The sequence below is a fragment of the Diplotaxodon limnothrissa genome, linkage group LG18, assembly GCF_057381915.1.
Source record: "Diplotaxodon limnothrissa isolate DT_005_m linkage group LG18, D_limnothrissa_male_GT1.1, whole genome shotgun sequence".
NCBI lineage: Eukaryota > Metazoa > Chordata > Actinopteri > Cichliformes > Cichlidae > Diplotaxodon > Diplotaxodon limnothrissa.
Genome location: NC_140613.1, coordinates 33308145 through 33329386, shown reverse-complemented (window position 1 = coordinate 33329386; position 21242 = coordinate 33308145). Strand labels below are relative to the sequence as shown.

At 38.5% G+C, this 21242-nt stretch overlaps 1 protein-coding gene across 1 annotated transcript; it reads left to right on the top strand.

Annotated features, from left to right (window-relative positions):
* Window positions 1–1915: 1915 nt before the first annotated feature.
* On the top strand, window positions 1916–5676 carry LOC146614024 (sclerostin domain-containing protein 1-like). Its single transcript, XM_085378251.1, has 2 exons — window positions 1916–2108; window positions 5252–5676. The coding sequence occupies exons 1-2, from the start codon at window positions 1916–1918 to the stop codon at window positions 5674–5676; spliced, it is 618 nt and encodes a 205-aa protein (XP_085234377.1).
* Window positions 5677–21242: the final 15566 nt, after the last annotated feature.

Below are 21242 nucleotides of genomic sequence, written 5' to 3'. Positions count from 1 at the left end.
CACAAGGCCTACTATGGAAAAAATGATATTGGGCTTTATCTTGTGAGTTTATTTGAAAACTCTTGTAATTTTATTCCATAATTAATGTAATAATGTTTCCTCATCCATTCAACAAAAGTCAAAATACTTTTATTAAACTAGTAACTGGGTTTAAAAATACATTTTTTGATACACCAAGTGAATAATCGGTTTTTACATTAAATTAATGGATTAACCCTTTTAAGGATATCCATAAAATGTTATTGTAATTACAATATACTGATAATTGCAGAATTACAGATCAATAGAGAACTTTGCTGTCAGACTGCAGGCTTTCTTGTGTTCAGAGAGAGAGTGAGTGAGTGTTCAGCTTTCAGGACCCTCTTCTATGGAACCAGCTCCCAGCTCGGATTCCGAAGACAGACATGTTTGGTACTTAAGATTAAGATTAGGCCTAAAACCTTCTTCTTTTTTTGCTTAAATATATAGTTATGCTGTAGTAGACTTAGGCTGCATTTCTCCTTTTCTCACTTCTTTCTCTCACCATGTGTTTACAGACCACTCTAGATTTAATCATGAGTTATTAATAATCCCTGGCTGTCTTCCCCAGCATGTCTTTTGTCCTGTCTCCCTCCCTTCACCCCCAACAAATTGCGCCTCCTTGTGCCTGGTTCTGCTGTCGCAACCTACTTTAGAGGTGACTGTTGTTTGTGATTTGGCACTGTTTAAATAAATTTGAAATGAATTGAATAGATCTTATCAAGTACCTGCTGATGGATATGAATAATTAAAGAGTTGAGCTTAATAAAACACTAGCTTTACTTTATATAATAATTTCATAATGCAGGTGCAAAACAACATTAATACAGCTCACTTTGCTGTATATGTCCTTAATTTTTTTTAAAGTTAACAAAAAAAAAAGTCTAATGCTGCTGTAAGAGCGCTTTCCCACTTTATATAAATGTGCTACTTAAACTACACTGTGGTTGAATGACATAAATGAGGGAATAATACGATTTAGTTTTACACTAACAAGTCTGAAACACTTACTTCCTGTTTCAGTACTGAGTACACAGATCACATTTATAGGTCGGATAGACAGGAAAAAGCAACACGAGCAGCTTCATTCACCCTTGTTTTTGATCTCATGAAGATGTACAACTTTTTTTTGGCATTTATTCAAAGTATAACGAACTAAGGAGAAAGCACACCCACCATATAAAGGTGATCACTCACAACAAATATACTGACATTCCGTAACTGCTCATTGAACCCAAACCATGGCAGTAAATTGCCAGTAGCATAACAAAGTGATCTGATCCACTCGTGGTTGAGGTGAGGGTTCGGGTTTTTTGTCACATCTTTGAAAATTTGCATGAAACCTAATTTTAACTCACCACTAGGTGGAGATAAATGTCTTTGTCGCCAGTGGGATGGCTCTGTAGTCCAGATCAAATGAGCTGAGACAGATCTGTGCATTTAGTTTATCATAAAACATGTAGATTAGGCTACATTCAATTTCAAAATCAATTTCACAGAATGAACCACGTGGCATACATAGTCCTTTGGACACATAATTACCAGAACTGCCTCACTCGCTCCAGAATATTTCAACCCATTAACCTGAAAAGCTCTATGCTTGTTTTGGCCATGTTGTGGATTTTTGTTCTGCTGAATAATGAAACGTTGTCCGGTAAGTTCCGATGTCACAGTACACCTCTGCAATCCTGGTGTTTCCAACACCTGTGTGATCATGAATAAATGCGCCAATTCAGTTTGCAAAAATACATGTGGTTTCTGGCTCTCGACCTGCATTTTTCTTTTCTTGCTGTGCAAGTAGGTGTGTCCAGCTCATTCATAAAATGTCGCTGCCAGTGAGGATATATAAAGCACAGCCCTGCAGGTTACTTATCCATCAGGTGCGTCAGGTGCAGTCATGCTTCGTTCTGTCAGCGCGCTCCGGCTCCTTGCGCTCCTGTTGCTGCTGAGCATGAGTTCAGCTGTTGAAAATAACGCCACAGAGTCCGTAAGTCCTCAGCTGGTCCCTGAAACTCAGGACCCGCCGACCGATGAAGACACAAACCAGGCGAGGAATAGAGGGAGACGGCCTTCTGACTCTCTGCGTGATGGTGAGTCCAAATGGCTAAAATTAAATAATGTGATAGAAAACATCATAAAGTATTATGTGACAGTAATACAACTAAAATTGAAAAGAAAAAATCCTAGTTTGGAATAATAATATTTATTTATTTATGTATTTATTTATTTGTATTATGATGATGCAATCAGTTTAAACCTAGGTAAAAAGTAATCTTACAAAACAAAAAACTACAAGATATCCATGTCTGGAATGCAGGATTTATTAAAAAACTGTAATTAAAATACATGCAGTGCCGTGCACGATCCACAGTGAAGCCCAAAGCCCGTTGTCAATACAGACATTTATAGTTGAACCAACAAAGAAATCCTTGCTGCTGGTGTTGAGATTTTTGCAGGTGCATGCTGTAAATGTCTGTCTGTCTGTTGTAGATTATATAACACCTGACAGAACACCTTTGGGATGAATTAGAATGGAGACTGTGAGCCAGGTCTTCTCTCTCAACATGAATCTGATCTGACAAATTAGCTTCTGGAAAAATGGTCAAAAACTTCCATAAGCACATAAACATAAACTGTTATAGCTGCAAAGGGTGAGCCAGCATCGTTTCAAACCCTGTGGATCAAGAGAAGGATATCACTCAAGTTCATATGCATGTGGAGGCAGACAAAGGAATACTTTCAGCAGTATAGTGTAGGCTCGATTGTCACATGCTTATTACTCTCACATTAGAGGGCACTGTGGAATTCTGTCGATATCCCACATCTGACCTGATGATGGGAGGAGACATTTTGTCATTTTCACTGGTGACAGTAAATTTTAATGTTGTTGTTGTGGTTTTTGTATTATAAGACCACACCAATATTAATCATTTAAAAAGTGGACTATTATTAAAAAGCTGAAAGTAATACCTTCGGGTTCAATCGGTTTTTCACTAGGTAGCTAAAGCCATGTGATAGCTAGGTTAAAATGTTTATAAAGTTCGGGTTGGTTCTCGTACATGTAACAACCAACATAGCCATAGTTATCTGTTGGAAAACACTGAACAAAATGACTGTCTTTTAAAAAATATAAGGAACCTTTGAGCTTTTTTAATGATATCAATGATACATCAGTTCAAAATACAGTCGTGGAATGTAGAATTAATTCTCACTTGTTTTTGTGGCTTTAATAAAGGCTACATTACTAAAGCTGTAAATTCCACAAGTTCACGGCTCATAAATCACAATACAAATGGTTTAGAATCCTGCAGCAAACACTTCTCCTCAGAAGTTTCATAATACTAAAGCTAAGTAGACAGAGTGAGGAAGACAGAGTAAAGTCACTTAGTGCAGCAAATAAATATTTTGAAGTTGGAACTTATAACTGAAAAAAAAGCCTGTTTTATTTCTCTGTGAAAGAAGTCAGGCTCTATTTATATAGTTTAATGAATTTATAGCACAGTGCTGCTCCCTGCCCTGATATAAGAGAGTTCACCCATCAGTCTCTTCTCACTCTCCCTCTTGTTAATAATCACAACAGAATAACATGACATTTATTTAATTCAACTCTGGATTCCTGTGTTTAAGTGGATGGATAGCATATATAAGGCTTCACAATCTATAACAAAAATAATACTGAGACTGGATATTTTCTTCTATACATGCACATATGCCCACTTACAATAAGTGGAAGAAGAAGTATTATAAACATGACTTTTATAATTCAAGGCAACACAAATTATGGCTAATTTGTGTTTCCTTTTCTCCAAGGACTAAGAGTCATCTTTGAATCTTGTCTTGTACCTCATATAATAGTTAAAGCAGCAGCTGTGTCAAGTATGGCTGTGGCCCAACTGCAGGACTCAGGGACAAACATGACACACAAGATAGGACAGTGGGGAGAAACAGACATGGAAACATGATAACAAAACATAGGCAAGACAGACTGGACATGAACGGGGCACTCCCATTATGAAAATAAGAACTATAAACAGCAGTCTCAGAGGCTCTAGAAGGACAACATATTCATAATTAATTATATTTACAAAGGAATGAATAAGTCCAGAAAAAGACTCAGGACCATGACAACCTCATGGGAAAAGGAGAATGCAATTGCCATTTTACATGTTGGAAAAAACTGTTTTCCTAATTTCGATGTTTGAATCTATTTACTTATTTGTTTGCCATTTAAATTTAGAATTTTTTATAAATCTTTTTTTTTTAAATTGAGAGCTGAGTGTCTTTTTCTGTAAATGCCTTTTTCCATTTAGAAACATTCATTTCAAAGTTCTCTTTTATTAACAGTTAAATTATGAAATAACTATTGATTTATAATTATTAATGTCTAAATAAAGAAAAGAAATTCAGCAGCAGTTTGTAAATACAGAAATGCACAATACATTATTAAATCACAAAATGCTTTTCATGTGCATGACTCTTGGTCCAGATATGAAACTACTGATTTAAAAAAGACAAACTGTGTCATGAAGTGCAGAAATGTGGAAATATCAGACTAACATGAACACGTCATAAACTGGTATCATGGGACAGTTAGTGGTGTGAATTATAAATCATGTTAAATTCTTTTACAACAGAAATATCAGTAGCTGTTTTCCTTTAACTGGGTTTAAACCAATTCTTCACCTTCAGTTTAATGACAAATCATCACCGTTGTAAATATTTCAGTTGTCATTTTACAAATTCATATTCAGCTCTGATGCTATTTTTAGCTTCCTGAAAGTACCAGCAGGACCCCTGACTCTGATTTCACTGATTTCACCATGGACCTCAAATGTGCAGATCGACTCAAACTGACCCAAATTTAATATTGAGGATGTGTGTGTGTGTGTGTGTGTGTGTGCATATATATGTTCATTTTGAATGCTACATTAACTGTATGTGCAGCGGACACAGCGAGGGTGCAATTATGTGTGTGCAAACTCAGAAATGTAGACAGTCGTAAACTGAGGTAGACCAAGGAAATACACTCCTGCCGGGTGTTTAGAAGTCTAATGGCATTGGAGAAGAAAGAGTTCTTTAATCTACACTTCACACTTCTATACCACCACCACCACTACCCACTTAAAACAAAACAAAAAACAATAATATATATATATACACACACACATACTTTGGAATAACAAGAAGACTGATCTAAGCTACACATATATGTAACTCACTTTTCATGTCTTAGGGCCAGACCAGAGCCAGGTGGGCTGCAGGGAGTTGAGGTCCACGAAGTACATCTCTGATGGCCAGTGCACCAGTGTCAACCCTATCAAGGAGCTGGTGTGTGCTGGGGAGTGTCTGCCAGCTCAGCTGCTGCCCAACTGGATTGGTACAACTCACACTGGGAGGTACTGGAGCCGCCGCGATGCTCAGGAGTGGCGCTGTGTTATCGATCGAACCAGGACCCAGCGGATCCAGCTGCAGTGCCACGATGGGAGCACGAGGACCTACAAGATAACTGTGGTGACCTCCTGCAAATGCAAGCGCTACACCAGACAGCAGAACGATTCACGACACAAGGACACATCTGGAAATACTGGTAAACAGAGGAAGAATCAGGGGAGGCCTGGACTGCTGGAGATGAATGCTGGGAGCGAGTCTGCTAACTGAAACCTGATTTCACAGCTACAAAGAAAAAACCTTCATATTGTCACTATAAATGTTTTTGTATGAACTATAAGTGTGCAGAATAGATATAAACAAAGGTGAATAGTATAGTGTTATCTCCATATTTAGTTTAATACAGTGATTAGTCTGTAGACCAAAATATAGCTCATTTGTTCCCATGAAATATGTTTGTCATCTGCAACAAAGAACTCGGCTGCAACTATTCAGAAAGCAGTCTAACACCTGAGCTACAGCTGGTGACATTTGTCTAATCTTTCTGGAGAGAAGTGTTGTCTTATTTTTTCCGTACATTTTTTGAACAGCAGTGATTTTGTCACACTGACAGTATTCTTATTATTCGTATAGTGTGAATATGAGTACATGTTATATATTTTAGCTAGATGTAGAGATTTAGATTTGCTGTCCTTCTTTGGTTTTGCCTCATTGTAGCATTTAGTGTTATCTTAGCAGGAGAGCCTCTCCTAGGAAGGGTCGTGTTTTATGAAACTTTCTTTGTGTGGATTGATGGACATCAGGTTCCAAAAGCAACAGGAAAGTGTTTTGCAGTCTCATCCATGTCTGCGCATCTCTGTAACACTTCTTGTATCGTCCTGTGAAAGTTGTTGTGATTGAGGCATGATGGCTGCAAGTCATGCTTCTCGAGGAGAGCATACTTTGTTAGTAGTTAGTGGTTATTTATAAGAAAGGGACAGGGGGTGTCAACAACCTATTCTCGACCAAATAATTGAAACGCGTGCCTCTGTACAATGTTTCCAGCCTTTACTGTGAATTGTTGCTCATTGTGTCCAAAAATGATATGAAAAGTGATAAAGTTAAAAACAAATTTTAAAAGTAATCAATAAAGAAGTGGTAATTCCAGGATTATAGCGTTTCATGCAGCACCTGAGAGTCTCAGATATTGTTTGTAATGTAAAGGATGTTCTGTTAGCAGTGAAGGCACAGTGTAATCAAATAGTTTATCAGTTCAGGGTTTTGGTTTGTGTTGGAAGTATGTACAAAGATTTTTTTTATTTAAAAAATAGAAAACAATAATCAGTTAGACAGATATCATCTATTTTGTACCAGAACAGTTCTGTTTTACATCTCTTTTTGCATTTTCTGAAATAATAAAAATTTGTTTCAGTGATGTGGTTCTGATATAATGCTGCAGGCATGCTAGACAGGTTTGTTTCTTTGTTTTTTTAAAAACATTTATTTATTGGTTTTAACCGGTTTTACATGGTGCACCGTGAACATTAAAAAATAATAATAATAAAAAAATACCACAACATCAACAGAAATAACATAGGAATAGAAACAAAAACAAAGCAAACCATAACAGAAGGGAAGGACAGATATACAAATCAAGTCAGAGTTTCAGGCTGTTAAGTCCACAGTGTGCACGCTGCAGTTCTACAGAAAGTTGTAGAATTTTGACCATACAGCCCAAAACTTGTCCAGTTTATTTCTTAATGTATAAGTTATTTTCTCTATAGATCGTATAGATGTCAGTCCACATATCTTTTGATTTTTCCAGCACATAGCAATACAGCGCTTGGTTTCCAAAACTCCAGTCGTTAACAGAGCTCTATTGTTTGCAGCAGGTACAAAATTATTCGGGTATATATTTAAAATACATACTTTAGGATGAAGTGGAATCAACAGACTCAACAGATTTATTACCTTTTCCCAAAAGATTTTCACATGTGGACATTCCCATATACAGTGAAATAAAGTGACCCTGTCCACTCCACACTTAATACAGGTCTTGTTAACCATTTATATTGAAGTAGCCGAGATTGTCTGACTCTGGGCCAAGGAGCATGATTTATACCACTCATCATCAGATATATCCATTTGCAAATCATTCCTCCAAGCCTCTAAAATAGACTGTGTTGATTCTTTGGAATTTTCCATAAATAATTTATACAATGCAGAAACTTGGCCTCTCCCATTTACATGCTTTATAACTGTGCTCTCTAGAAAGGAGTAGGTGGGGATTTGTAAGCTGTCACCTTGTGTGGTTAAGATAAAATTTCTTAATTGAAGAAATTTAAAAAAATGTTTGACAGGAATAGAAAAAGTACTTCTAAGTTGTTCAAAAGACATAAGAGTATTATTCCTAAATATATCAGACACTTTCTCATACCTTCATCGATTCAAAATTTAAAACCTGCATCCGCCCTACCAGGAGGAAAGCTGTCATTTCCAAATATCGGAGTAAACCGAGACAGTTGGATCATTTCTCCCAAGTAGTTATGTATTTCAAACCAGATCATTATAGTGTTTTTAAAAAGGGGTTCTTAGTTTGCTTATTTAGTGTCTTCCTGTCGGCTGAGTAAAGATATAAGGTAGGAGGAATTTTGATTTCTGTAGACTCCGTAGAAACCAACACTGGAATTTGCGCATTAACAAAATAAAATATTGCCGCTCTGATTTGAGCAGCCCAGAAGTACCACTTTAAATTTGGAAGTTGTAAACCCCTCTTTCATAAGGAAGGTATAATAATGAGATTCTGAGTCTTGGTCTTCTGTTATTCCAAATAAAGTTTCGGAATAGTTTTTGCAAATCTAAGAAGAAAGAGTTTGGTGGAGAGAGAGGTATTGATTGAAAAAGGTAAAGATATTTTGGCAAAATTGACATTTTTAGTATATTAATACGACCAATTAAAGATATAGGTAGTTTCATCCATCTGTTTAGAAGTGTAATAACTGAAGTCGTTAAGGAATTATAATTGGATGCAAGAATATTTTCAATTGAGTGAGTTAATTTCACACCCAGATAAGTAAACCCATGTTCAGATAACAGAAAAGGAGTATTGATTGGAGGAGTTTGTCGTTCATTTTTATTCAAAAATAATATTTCGGATTTATCTGAATTTATTTTATAACCCGAAAATGTACTAAATGTATTAATGAGACTTAATATGGATGGTATTGATTTGTTTAAATTAGTGCAGAACAGGATCATATCATCTGCATATGGGGCGATACGGTGGTCAACATTACTTTAATTCCTGATATGTTTTTATGATTCTGAATTGTCATTGCAAGAGGCTCAGTTGCCAAGGTGAACAAGAGAGGTGACAAGGGGCACCCTTGTCTAGTTCCACGATATAATCTGAATGGTGCGGAAAAAAGACCATTAGTTAAAATCTCTGCTTGAGGGTTGAAGTACACCAACTGACTCCATTTAAAAAATCTGTTTCCAATACCAAACTTTTTCAAAACTTCAAATAAGAACGGCCATTTGATCCTGTCGAAGGCTTTTTCCTCATCCATTGAGATTAACGCATTGTCTCTTTTTTCTCATAAATGATATTCATGACCCTCCATATATTGTGAAACCCCTGCCTCCCCTGGATAAAGCCGTTCTGGTCTGAATGAATCATTTTAGGCAAGAGTTTCTCTAATCTCATAGCTAATAGTTTGCAAAGTATCTTGCAATCATAATTCAACAGTGAGATTGGTCTATAAGAACTACAATGTGTTGCTGGCTTATTAGGTTTCAGTAACAAAGTAATTGTTGCAACATTAAGTGAAGGGGGGAGAGACCCCGATTCAAATGATTCCTGATACATATCCAATAAAGGCTGGATTCATTTATCTTTAAATATTGTAAATATTTCTATTGGTATTGCGTCAGGTCCAGGAGTTTTGCCCCCTTTCATGTTCCTTATAGTATTAGTAATTTCTTCTACTGTTATATTAAGCTCTAGTTCATCCATATCGTTTTCTGGTAGTCTAGGAAAATGCAGCTGATCCAAAAAAACTATTTGTTTTGATGAAAATTACTTTAAATGCTCAGTTGTGTATAGCTGTTTATAAAAAGTAGAAAAAGAGTCATTAATATGTTTAGGATCAGCTGTGATCTGTCCTTCATCTGTTCTTTCAGCCTGAGCCTGTTTAATACACCAAGCCAGTATTTTACTTGCTTTTTCACCCTGTTCATAATATGACTGTTTCAGTCTTAGTAAACTTTTAGTAGCTTTATTTAATGACAAAATATTAAATTTAGCTCTGAGTTTATTTAACTCTAGAATTAGAGCATTAGATTTGGATATAAATATCTCTTCCTCAATATCTTTCATCTTTTTCTCCAAATGGACCAGTTCCATCCTGGATGCTTTATGTTTAAAGCTTGTAAAACTGATCATTTGCCCTCTCAGGAAAGCTTTAAAGGCCTCCCATTTTATAGTCAGGTTTACTGCAAACAGGAACTCCCTAACAACAGAGGCATTAGTCAGTGATGAATATCTATTTTAAACAGCAGCCTTTACTTTGCTTTATTGTGTAGGGGATACCTTCCCCTCCAGGCTAGTGGAGGTTCTTACAGCTGTAGCAAACATTTTTATTGGTGTTTTATTGTCTCATCTATCCATTCATTTTCCCCCTATAAGAACTGTAGCCAAAGAAAGACAGTTAAAAGAATCACCTGCACTAGACAACAACAGGATGTTTCATTTGTGTTTTCCCCACAGGGATAAGGATTGATGCCCCTTTGTCTGTTATATCCTGTAGGTAGACTTTTAAACCAGATCACGTCTGGAATGTTGTTCAGCAGCTCGGCGGAAAACAACTTTTTTCAGGTGATCTTTTAACAGAATTAGAATATTTAGTAGCAGAAACTAACTGTTGTGGAGAAAATAAATACATTTACTCAAATACTGTGGCGTTTATACTTTTCTTGTTTTTAATTTGTTTTTTAAATTGTTTCAAATTTGAAATGGAAGCATCTGGATGACCTGTGATTGATAGAACCATAAATTCTGCTCCCTGCTAAATTCGAACCATTAGCCCGTCCACTGCTGCTTAATCGCACTTAGGTTATGTAGTAGGACAATGATCCAAAAAACAGCAGCTACCTCAGAATAGCTCAAAGAAGAAGGAGAAAAAGGTTGTTCATGACTATGACTGATTTAAAATAATTCTGTCTTTCAAAATTTACCCTGAGCGTAATAGCGATTGCCAGTTTCTGCAAACTGATTGGTTGATTGCAGTTCTTTCAAGGTTTAAGGTTAGCAGGTTAAGGGGGCAATTACTTTTTTCACAGGCAGCCTGGTGGTTAGCACTGTTGCCTCACAGCAAGAAGGTGCTGAGCTTGACTCCAACATCTGGCCGGTGCCTTTCGGTGTGGACTTTTCATGTCCTCCCCAGTTTGCGTGGGTTCTCTCAAGCTTTGCCAAAGTCCAAAGAAATGCAATTAGCGTGGTTAACTGATGCTTCGAAATTGCCCATAGTTGTGAATGTGAGTGTCTGTCCTTTTGGTTTCACTGTAAGACCTGACTCCCTCTCATTTACGTTTATACAGATGTATAAATAAAAGTCAGTATGTTCTACTGACTTTTATTCCTTTTCCCTCCAAAGCATATCTCCTCCTCTCCAGGGTCTCTTCCATCTGCCTCCAACCCGCACTACAGATCACAATATCATCTGCAAATATGATAGTCCACTCCTGCCTGACTTCATCTGTCAGCTTGTCCATCATCATCTCAAGCAAGAAGGAGCTCAAAGCTAATCTCGTGCAATATTCAAGACGTTGCAGTACCAGAGTCCCTCTCTTTGCATCCTATCATATGCTTTCGCTGGATCCACAAACACAAAGTGCAAGTCCTTCTCCATCTTCCCCAGCATACAGCCTTACTGCTGTTCACAGACTCTCACCTTAACGTAAATTCATCTCAGCATCCTGCAATTGTTACCCCAGCTCTACACATTACCTTGTTTTTGAACACCGCAAACGTCATACTTATCCATTCCTCAGGCGTCTTCTCACTGTTTAACACACAAAAATGTGCATAAACATGCTTATTGATTCCCAATATTGTCGCAGTTACTTATTGTATATATTAGACATGCAAACTTCCTGTCGCTACGTCTGACAATCAGCCAGCTAAACAAAAAACTACCAGTACATAAGCTAACATTAGGCCAGCAAATGCTAGGATAGTGTCCTACAAAGTACACTTTCCCACTGATAAAAGGTTTGATTACATTTTCACATCACATGAGTTCACTGAACAAGTGTTCACATTCAACAATGTTCGATTAAGTCAGTTCATTTTGGTGTTGGCTCTTGCTGTGGTATTGTATAACTTCCTGTTCCTGTTACAACACACATTGGTGTTTTGTGTAGCTTATCTACATGTATTATTGTAAGGTCTTGTCAGATGTTTAGCTACTCCTCAGCCTCCTTTAGTAATACCGATGATTGTAAGAAGTGTAGCCTAACTGCAGCTCTGGAGGCCAGGCTCAATGAATTGGAGACCTGTCTCCATAGCCTGGAAAATCCTTCAGTTGGCCAGGTGGTGTAGGCAAAGGTTGCTTAGTCAATATTGGGTCACCCCCAGCAGATTGTCCCGAACAGCTAGGAAACCAGTGGGGCTGGGTGATGGTGAGAAGGACGCGTAGTCCTAAAAGGAAGCCCCAGTACACCACCAAACCAACTACATTTCAAATCGTTTTGATTTCAGGTCGTAGTGATAGATGAGCTATATCAAGTGATAGCAACACCAGGAAGAAGTACTTGCTAAAATTTGGTATATATATCCAAAAACGCTTGAGCAGTGTAGCAGAGCTCGTCATCCGATGTTGTTCAGGGAGTAAGGAAACTGTGGGCAAAGTAGAACAGATGAGTGACACTCTGTACCTGTAAACAAGGCACTTTGCTATGTGACCCAGGTCACTCGAGGCGCTACAAACAAATGTTCCTGTTAGTTCAAACAGTGCAGCGAAACATGCCCTGAAGCTACAATTACATGGCTATTGATCCATCTCTTAACCACAGGATTTTAACACTTTATTTGAACAGATTCCACATCCTGCCAAACCCCTTTACCTAGGTGTCAGGAAGCTGTGTCCAAACAATCTAGAACAAGCAGCAATTAATCAAAAGAAAACATTGTCTCATGATCAGTTTGGTCTTAGCGACACTATTGCTTACTAAGCCCCCACTAACATAAGAGTTAATCTTCTTCTTTCCTATATTATTACATTTCAGAGGCATTTTTATATATTCTATACATCAAAGAGAGGGTGAGAACCACATCAAAGCTGCAGAAATTCATCTTCTGCAAACAAGCAAAGTAAAAAGACCAAAATAGAATCATACAAAGGTCTGTTTCATTGAGCGTCCTGAAGCGTACCTGCTGCTGAAAGTCTGCGTGTTCTGCACTCAATAGCCTCGAATAGTCAAAGAGAGGTTAATCTCTCTACTGCAGACACACCTGTTTTCCATTCAGCCAGAATGTTATCTAAGCATTCCTCAGAAAACCCTGGCCAGACAAAGATGTCTATGTTTGACATGCCTTCTCTCTCTGGTAGACCCAATAATAATAATACGTATAGACAGACAGACAGACAGACAGACAGACAGACAGACAGACAGACAGATAGATAGATAGATAGATAGATAGATAGATAGATAGATAGATAGATAGATAGATAGATAGATAGATAGATAGATAGATAGATAGATAGATAGATAGATAGATAGATAGATAGATATGATTCAAGAATGGACATGATTGCATTCCTATCTCACTTTCACACAGACTGTTTATCTGTTGGCAGCTTTTCACTAAAAATAACAAAATGATTGTGATGTTTCTATATGTTCTGCAAAAAAATTATTCATGTATGTGGGGTTAACGTGTCCTGGAAGTGACTATTTCACAACTTCCATAAGGGCAGTTGTGAGCTCTATCTTACATGTTGCATCACAGATCTTATTAATGACTTGCACAGTGATGCAGTAGTTATCACTGTCGCTTCAGAGCAAGAACTATGTAGGCAACACTGAATTAGATTAGGAGTAGATGGACAGATAAACGATAAGATGGCCTATTATGAATACACATTAAGAATACAGAGTTTCCTATACACAAAGCTGTCTTATTGTAACACACGCACAACCCCTGCAGTCAGAAGAACATAAAAGCTGTGCTGTTGTTCTTTTTCAGGTATTAGGTGACTCCACAGAATGCTCAAGGAGGATTTGATAGCCTTGTTTCTATCTTGATGATCTCACCCCCTCTAAAAACTACTTTAGAATTAACATGCTGCTAAACTACAGCTCAAGACACTGTTACCTGAACGATCTGTTCATCTGAGATAACCACCAGAAAAGCTTCAGAACTTAAAACAGTTTAAGACGCTAGAACTGAGAACATTTGACTTTCCTCCAATGTATACCTGAACTGTCTTGCTTTAATTATTGAGAACTGACTGATATCTTGGGCTGTTTAAACAAAGACATGCTTTGAGTCTGATGAGGTGAATGCAACAATGCATAAAAACAACAGAGAAAAAGTTTTATTTCATCACAGATTAAAGACAAGCGCCAAAGGATCTAAATATGTAACCGAGGATGCGGTTTGTCATTTCATTCAAACTGGCAGTACACAAAATGTGCACATAGGAGATGAATCTTAAAACTTTTCTTGATTTTATCACTAATTTAAAACACTTACAGTATGAAGGCAGGTTATACTTTAAAGACTAAACAACATTATAAAAAGAAGAAAGAAAAGAAAGCGCCAGCAGTCCAATATATGACTTGACCCAAGGAGAATTTTACATTGGATACGAGACTTCCATTGAAAAGCATCAGAAAGTTTACTTTTAAAGTGTGACCGGTTACAGTGTGTACCAAGTCAGAAACACAGTAGATGGGAACAAATCACCAAATCATTCTCCCTCTGACACCATCACATGCAAATCTGTCCCTGCAGCTTTGCCAACATGCATTTTTTAATAGGATAGAAAATGTCATCTCCAGCATTTTAATTACTGTGATTAATAATATGTATTTTCAGTAACTTTAAATTGTTGCATTTAACTAATATAAAATACCCGTACCTGTTCAATAAATAAAAATGTTCAAAATGAGCATTTAATTAATTAATACTCAAAATTGTGGAACAAGAAAAATGAAGTAAAACAAAACAATCTAAATTTGTATACCTGCAAAAGCTGGGACAGAAAAGTGAGACCAAAGCTTTTTCAGGCTAAAAACATGTTTGTTTGTAATGATTGTGTTTGTCATGTTTAATTTACACGTTTTCACTGGGTTTCATGCAGCCAGAGCTGTGTAGGTGAGCTCACCATCATGACACATGTGTATATCCATTATCACCACACAAAGCCTCTCCACCTTCATCCTGATGAAATTTTGCCTTGAAGAATCAAGGTGTCTGCTTACAAGCCTTTCCCAGGGATCTGTGACAGTGCCTTTACTCCAGCTTTTTTTGTACCTCTTTGATACCACTGAAAAGAAAAATCCACTCCATAACTGTCCTGTTCATGCCATTACTGAAGTAGGGTTTTTTTTCCATCCATTTTGCACTAAAAATGATCTCCAATTACTCCAAAACGTCGTGTTGGTAATATCACATCGTCGGCTAAACAGAAGACCCTGGAGGGCTTAAAGGAAGCCCATTTGCTAAATTTTGCATCTCAGAAACTAGAAATTTGAGATTGATCTTTTATACTTTTCTTCAGCCCAGAGTAAGTGTGAAATCCAAGAGAGGGTAGTGGGGTCCTTGACAGCAGCCATGCTTGCTGCTTGTGTCTATGAGAACTGTGACAGGGGTTAGTGTATTCCCATGGGAGCAGAGGCATGGAAAATGAAGACAATGCAGCAGGGAATACAGAGCTCTAAAGAAACTGAGTAAACTGAACAGGCATGAGAAAGTGGGGTCTCTTCTTAGTCCAAGTAACACTTTGACACAGTGTTTTTTTAAATAGTCTAGAGCATCATTTACATTTAGCTAATGGACTGCAAGTACAGCACCACAGACGTTTGGTAAAACTGTCCTCAGTCATTTTCTATCAAGAACCAAAAACCCATTGAAATCAAGTACAACAGGATTTAACAACAAAATGAACTAAGTGAGACATTAATGAAGCACCTCTCTCATCCTGGGAAAAGGACTTTGGATATTTGTCAACCAGTGAGGACCAGTCTTGATGCTACTGAACAGTCCGCTATTACTTTAGAACAGAGGTGGGCAATTCCGGTGTCCCTGCAGGTTTTAGATGCGTCCTTGAACCAACACAGCTGATTTAAATGGCTAAATTAGCTCCTGCAGTTCTCCAGAGGGCTGGTAACGAACTAATCATGTGATTCAGGTGTGTTGACCCAAGGTGAGATCTAAAACCTGCAGGACACCGGCCCTCGGGGCCTGGAATTGCCCACCCCTTCTTTAGGACATGAAGAAATATGCAGGAAATCCAAATATAAAATCTACAAATAAGTAGTTGTGTACCATAAGTTGGAATGGTGCCATATTTCCGCTGTAGCCAGCAGGCACAAAATAGACACAGAGTTGCTGCTAAAGGGAGATAATCAGCAACGGTAAGAAGAAGACTTTAACGTGAGTTTCAAACTCCTACATTTTTCGCCCCCGTGTCACAAGAGCACTACAGAGTTCTTTATTTCTTTGCTTTGGACTTTGAATACATCATTCTAACACATGAATATGCTTTAATCTAAACAATTCCAGTGTAGTTGTGACTGTATGTTTAGGGTCAGTGTCCTGCTGGAAGGTCTAGTGTCTCTTTAGTGTCTTTTCTCACTGCCCCTCTTCCCCTCTGTTTTTCTTGAACTTCTCCTGTCTTACTTTCTTATCCCCCAGTCATGTATGTTGTGTTTGTAATAACTTCAAACTTAATAAAATAAAATAAATAAATAATGATAATAATATTTTTTTTAAAGAAGGTGAACCTCTACTCCAGCCTCAAGTCACAGTATCTAACACGTTTATTGTAGTTAGCTCCACATGACTTTCTGTGTTGCTTGCTGCGCACACTGCAGTTATAGAAATGTTAAATATAAATGTAGAACCGTTACACGTCAGATTAGTTCACACAATGTTGATTTAGCCTATCAGCACCAGATAAATCTGTCTGTAGTTCACATAAGGAGATTTTAAATCCTGAGAGTGCTTTTTCACTTTGAGACACTAACATTTGATTAGAACCAGCATCGACATGGTTAGGCAAGATTGTAACATCATAACATTACATTTCAGTACAGAATTTTGATTGTTGCACAAATGGCTTCTAAAATGATATTTAGGAGTGGTGCTCAAGAAAAAAGGAAATCGGACATAGAAAAAATAAGACGGGACAAAGGTATGTAATACTTACTGACTCTTATTCATTTGACAGTTGAATTTCTGACACCAGAGCTTAGTTTGTAAATGTAATATTTACCTTTAATCTAACCTACTGGCTAAACATAATAGATTTAGATGATGACTCTGAAGGCATTTCTCAGAGCATGCTTCATTTTGTCAGCTACCCAAAGAGTGATTGTAAACAGAATTAACAACCAAATAACCTATTTAACTGTATCCTTTTAAATCATGTGTGTGTGTGTGTGTGTGTGTGTGTGTGTGTGTGTGTGTGTGTGTGTGTGTGTGTGTGTGTGTGTGTGTGTGTGTGTGTGTGTGTGTAAGAATCATGCCTTTGTCGTGGGTTCAACTTCCGACCGCGTCATGAACACTGACCTTAACTGAGGCAGATGAGGCCTGCAGTTCTGGATGTTGTTCTGAGGTCTTTGATGAGTCGTCGCTGCACTCTTGGGGTAATTTTGGTCAGCCGGTTACTCCTGGGAATGTTCACCACTGTTCCTTGTTTTCACTATTTGTGGATAATGGCCTTCTAACCTTTTCCAGACTGAGCGATCTCAATTACTTTGTTTCTCATTTGTTCCTGATGTTCCTTGGATCACGATGTGATGTCTGGCTTTAGAGGATATTTTGGTCTATTCCACTTTGTCAGGCAAGACACAAGTTTTCCAGCAATGAGTAGTTTGGATTTGGAGCACATGTGCAATGGCAGAAAACCAATCTCAGTGTGCTAACTAAACGGAAGCTCATACAGAAGCCAGAGGGAAACATTTGCGGTACAATAAATTAGGGTTCTTTAACCCTAGAACTAACTTGCTTCAGCACTGGACAGCTATGCCTAGTGTGAGTAGGTAGAGTGGGCTCCCACTCTTGACATTTTTGGCAAAATGTCTCTTTTTATGTAAGAGACACTATCAAAGGGGATTTTCAGGGTTTTTTGGAAAGATGTCTTATCCTACATCAGGATAACAACATAAACTCTTCTATATTTGTAATTAATTGAATTCTTTTATGGGCCAAATGTCATATTCACAAATGTTCTGAACAGAAAACCGCACTTCCTTACTTTCATGATGGAATTCCATAACTATCACTTATGACATTATCAGACTTTCCTCTAATCATAAAGCAGTTAGAACATTATTGTTATTCTCTCAATAAAATATTCAAAACTGCTTAAAACAAAAGGAAGAAGAAGAAGAAAATAAATTGTGGTTGCTTTTTTAATTTTCTTTCTTGCCTCCCTGACACATCTAGATTTCCTTCTTCTGTTCTCAAGTTCTGAAACGATTTTCTACAGTATATGTTTTATGTCATCTTTGTTCTGCTAAGGTAGCTACCGCTCTTGTACTTTGTTCTTTTGTTAAAGTTTTAAAAAAAGAAGAAGGATGCAGCCCCTGGACACAGCTAATAACACCACTCTGTGTTGTAACAGAAACAGCAAGTGATACCAGAAAAAGCCAACATCAAGTGAGAGCGCCACCCAAAGGAGTATGAGTGTTTAGGAATGTTATCATGACCTCTGTACATATGACATATTTCAGGACATTTAGTAGCAAGTGAGCATAACTGTCTTTGGTTTTTGGCAATGCACTCCGTCCTGCGTGTATACTGCTTTCCCTCTACACATTGTAACTGCAATCCTTTAAGAGTGGATTTAACAGAGACATTTTCACTTGTCACCACCATTCTGTAAGAATTTATTTAATATCATGCTTCTTAAGGATGATTTTATCTTAAAAACATAAAACAAAGAGGGAAACAAAAGGATTTCTGGGCTTAAAGGCCAACATTTGAAAGGTGGGGGAAAAGAAAAACTAAGAAAAATAGACAGTAGAACAATGTTGCTGGTTCTGCTGCACTATTTGGATGGTTGGGTCAGAATTTGGCATTAAACAATATGAAAGTAGAGGATACATCCTCCCTTTAATCAATGGTTCACGCTTGTGTTGGTGGTGTAATGGTGTGGGTGGCCCTTAGTACAAACTAGGCATTGTTTAAATGCCACAGTATATTTGAGTATTATTGTTGACTGTGTCTGTCCCTTTACACCCACTGTGTACCCACGGGGTGGCTCAGGAGGTAGTGCAGGCATAGTCATCTGCTAATCTGTGGTTTAATCGCTGACTGCCTCAGATACTGAACCCCAAATAGACTTTGGTCAACAGGCTTTACAAAGGGGTTACATATAAAATGTTAAAATTACATCTTTTTCAACTATCTTTACAACTCTGCCTTATTGTACTTACATTACAACCAAAACACCTTGTCTGGGCAGCAGGCCCAGACAAGGTGTGTCCTAGGATGCTTAAGGCGTGTGCTGCTGAACTTGGGGAGCCGCTACAACGAGTCTTCAACCTCAGTCTGCGACTGGGGAGAGTGCCCGCCCTATGGAAGACATCCTGCATCGTCCCAGTCCCCAAAAAGAACCGGCCCAATGAGCTGAATGACTTCCGACCGGTGGCACTGACGTCACATCTTATGAAGACTCTAGAGCGGCTCTTCCTCAACCTCCTCCGACCACAGGTACAACATGCCCAGGACCCACTACAGTTTGCATACAAGGTGGGTGTCGGAGTGGAGGATGCCATCCTGTACCTCCTACACAGAGCCCACTCACACCTGGATGGGGGAAAAGGCACGGTCAGGATCCTGTTTCTTGACTTTTCCAGTGCCTTTAATACCATCCGGCCCTGTATGCTTCAGGAAAAACTGAACAGGATGGAGGTGGACCCCTGCCTGGTGGCTTGGATCTCCGACTACCTCACCGACAGACCACAGTACGTCAGGCTGAAGGACATCACGTCTGACACAGTGGTCAGCAGCACAGGAGCACCACAGGGAACTGTGCTGTCCCCTCTTCTCTTCACCCTGTACACCTCTGACTTCTGCTACAACTCTGAATTATGCCATATTCAGAAGTTTGCAGACGACACAGCCATCATGGGGTGTATCTGGGATGATCAGGAAGAGGAGTACAGAAGTCTGGTGAGGAACTTTGTCGCATGGAGTCACACAAACCACCTGCAACTCAACACCTCAAAGACTAAGGAACTGGTTGTGGACTTCGGGAGGTCCAGAGCAGGTCCACTGCCGGTTCAGATAGAGGGGGAGGAGGTGGAGGTGGTCAACAAGTACAAGTACCTCGGGCTGTGGGTGGACAATAAACTGGACTGGTCATGCAACACAGAGCACCTGTATAAAAAAGCCCAAAGCCGACTGTACTTCCTCAGGAGGCTGAGGTCTTTTAACATCTGCAGGAAGCTCCTGAGGATGTTTTACCAGTCAGTGGTTGCTGGAGTACTTTTCTATGCTGTGGTGTGCTGGGGGAGCAGCACAGCAAAGAGGGACTCATCCAGGCTGGAGAAACTGATCAGGAGGGCTAGCTCTGTGGTCGGCATGAAGCTGGACACTCTGGTGACAGTGGCAGAGAAAAGGACATTAAAGAAACTGATGGACATTATGGACAATGCCAGACATCCTCTGCACACGGCCATTAACAGCCAGAAGAGTCTGTTCAGTGACAGGTTGCTTCTCCCCAAGACAAGAACTAACAGACTTAAAAACTCCTTTGTCCCACACGCCATCAGACTGTTTAACTCCTCTCTGGAGGGGAGAGGGAGGGGAAACAGGAGGACAAAGGAGGGGGGAACAACTAAGCTGTAGTGCCTCTTCACCTCACTGTGCAATACCTTGTGCAATACTTTTGTAAATAGTCAACAGTGCAATAGACTCAATACTTGAAATGTGCAATTCATTCACCTGTATTTTTATTTTTATTCCTATTTATTCTATTTATCCCCTTTGTATATTTTATTTATATTGTCTCTGTATTTATATATATATATATGTGTGTGTGTGTGTGTGTGTGTGTATTATATATATATATATATATATATATATATATATATATATATAATATTCTGTAACTCTGTAACCTCTGTCGGTGCTGTGCTTTTTTGGAAATCGAATTTCCCAGAGGAACCCACCCGAGGGATTAATAAAGTTCTATCTAATCTAATCTAATCTAAATCCATCCTTTTTGTCCACTTAAAACATGTTTACAGAACTATTGTTAGATTTCTTGCAATATTTGCTGTCTTCTTGGCCAGATTACTCTAAAAAACACATTTTTAATGTCATCAAGCTTTTTTAACTGCATAAATAGAGGACATATAAAAGTCACTCCCCAAAACCGACGGCTTCTACGCTGTTACAGGGATGTTGTTTGTGGCTCACGATGACTTTTTCATTCACGAGGGACACATTTGACATATGTTTCACATATTATAGACCAACAAGTTATGTATAGCAGTTTAAATCCGAGCAGACGATCACTTTTTGGCACGACACCGGCGCTATCACGATGTACTTGCCCGGTGAGGTTTTCAGCGAGTCATTTGAGTTTGACTGGTCCTGCAGCGCCATCTGATGG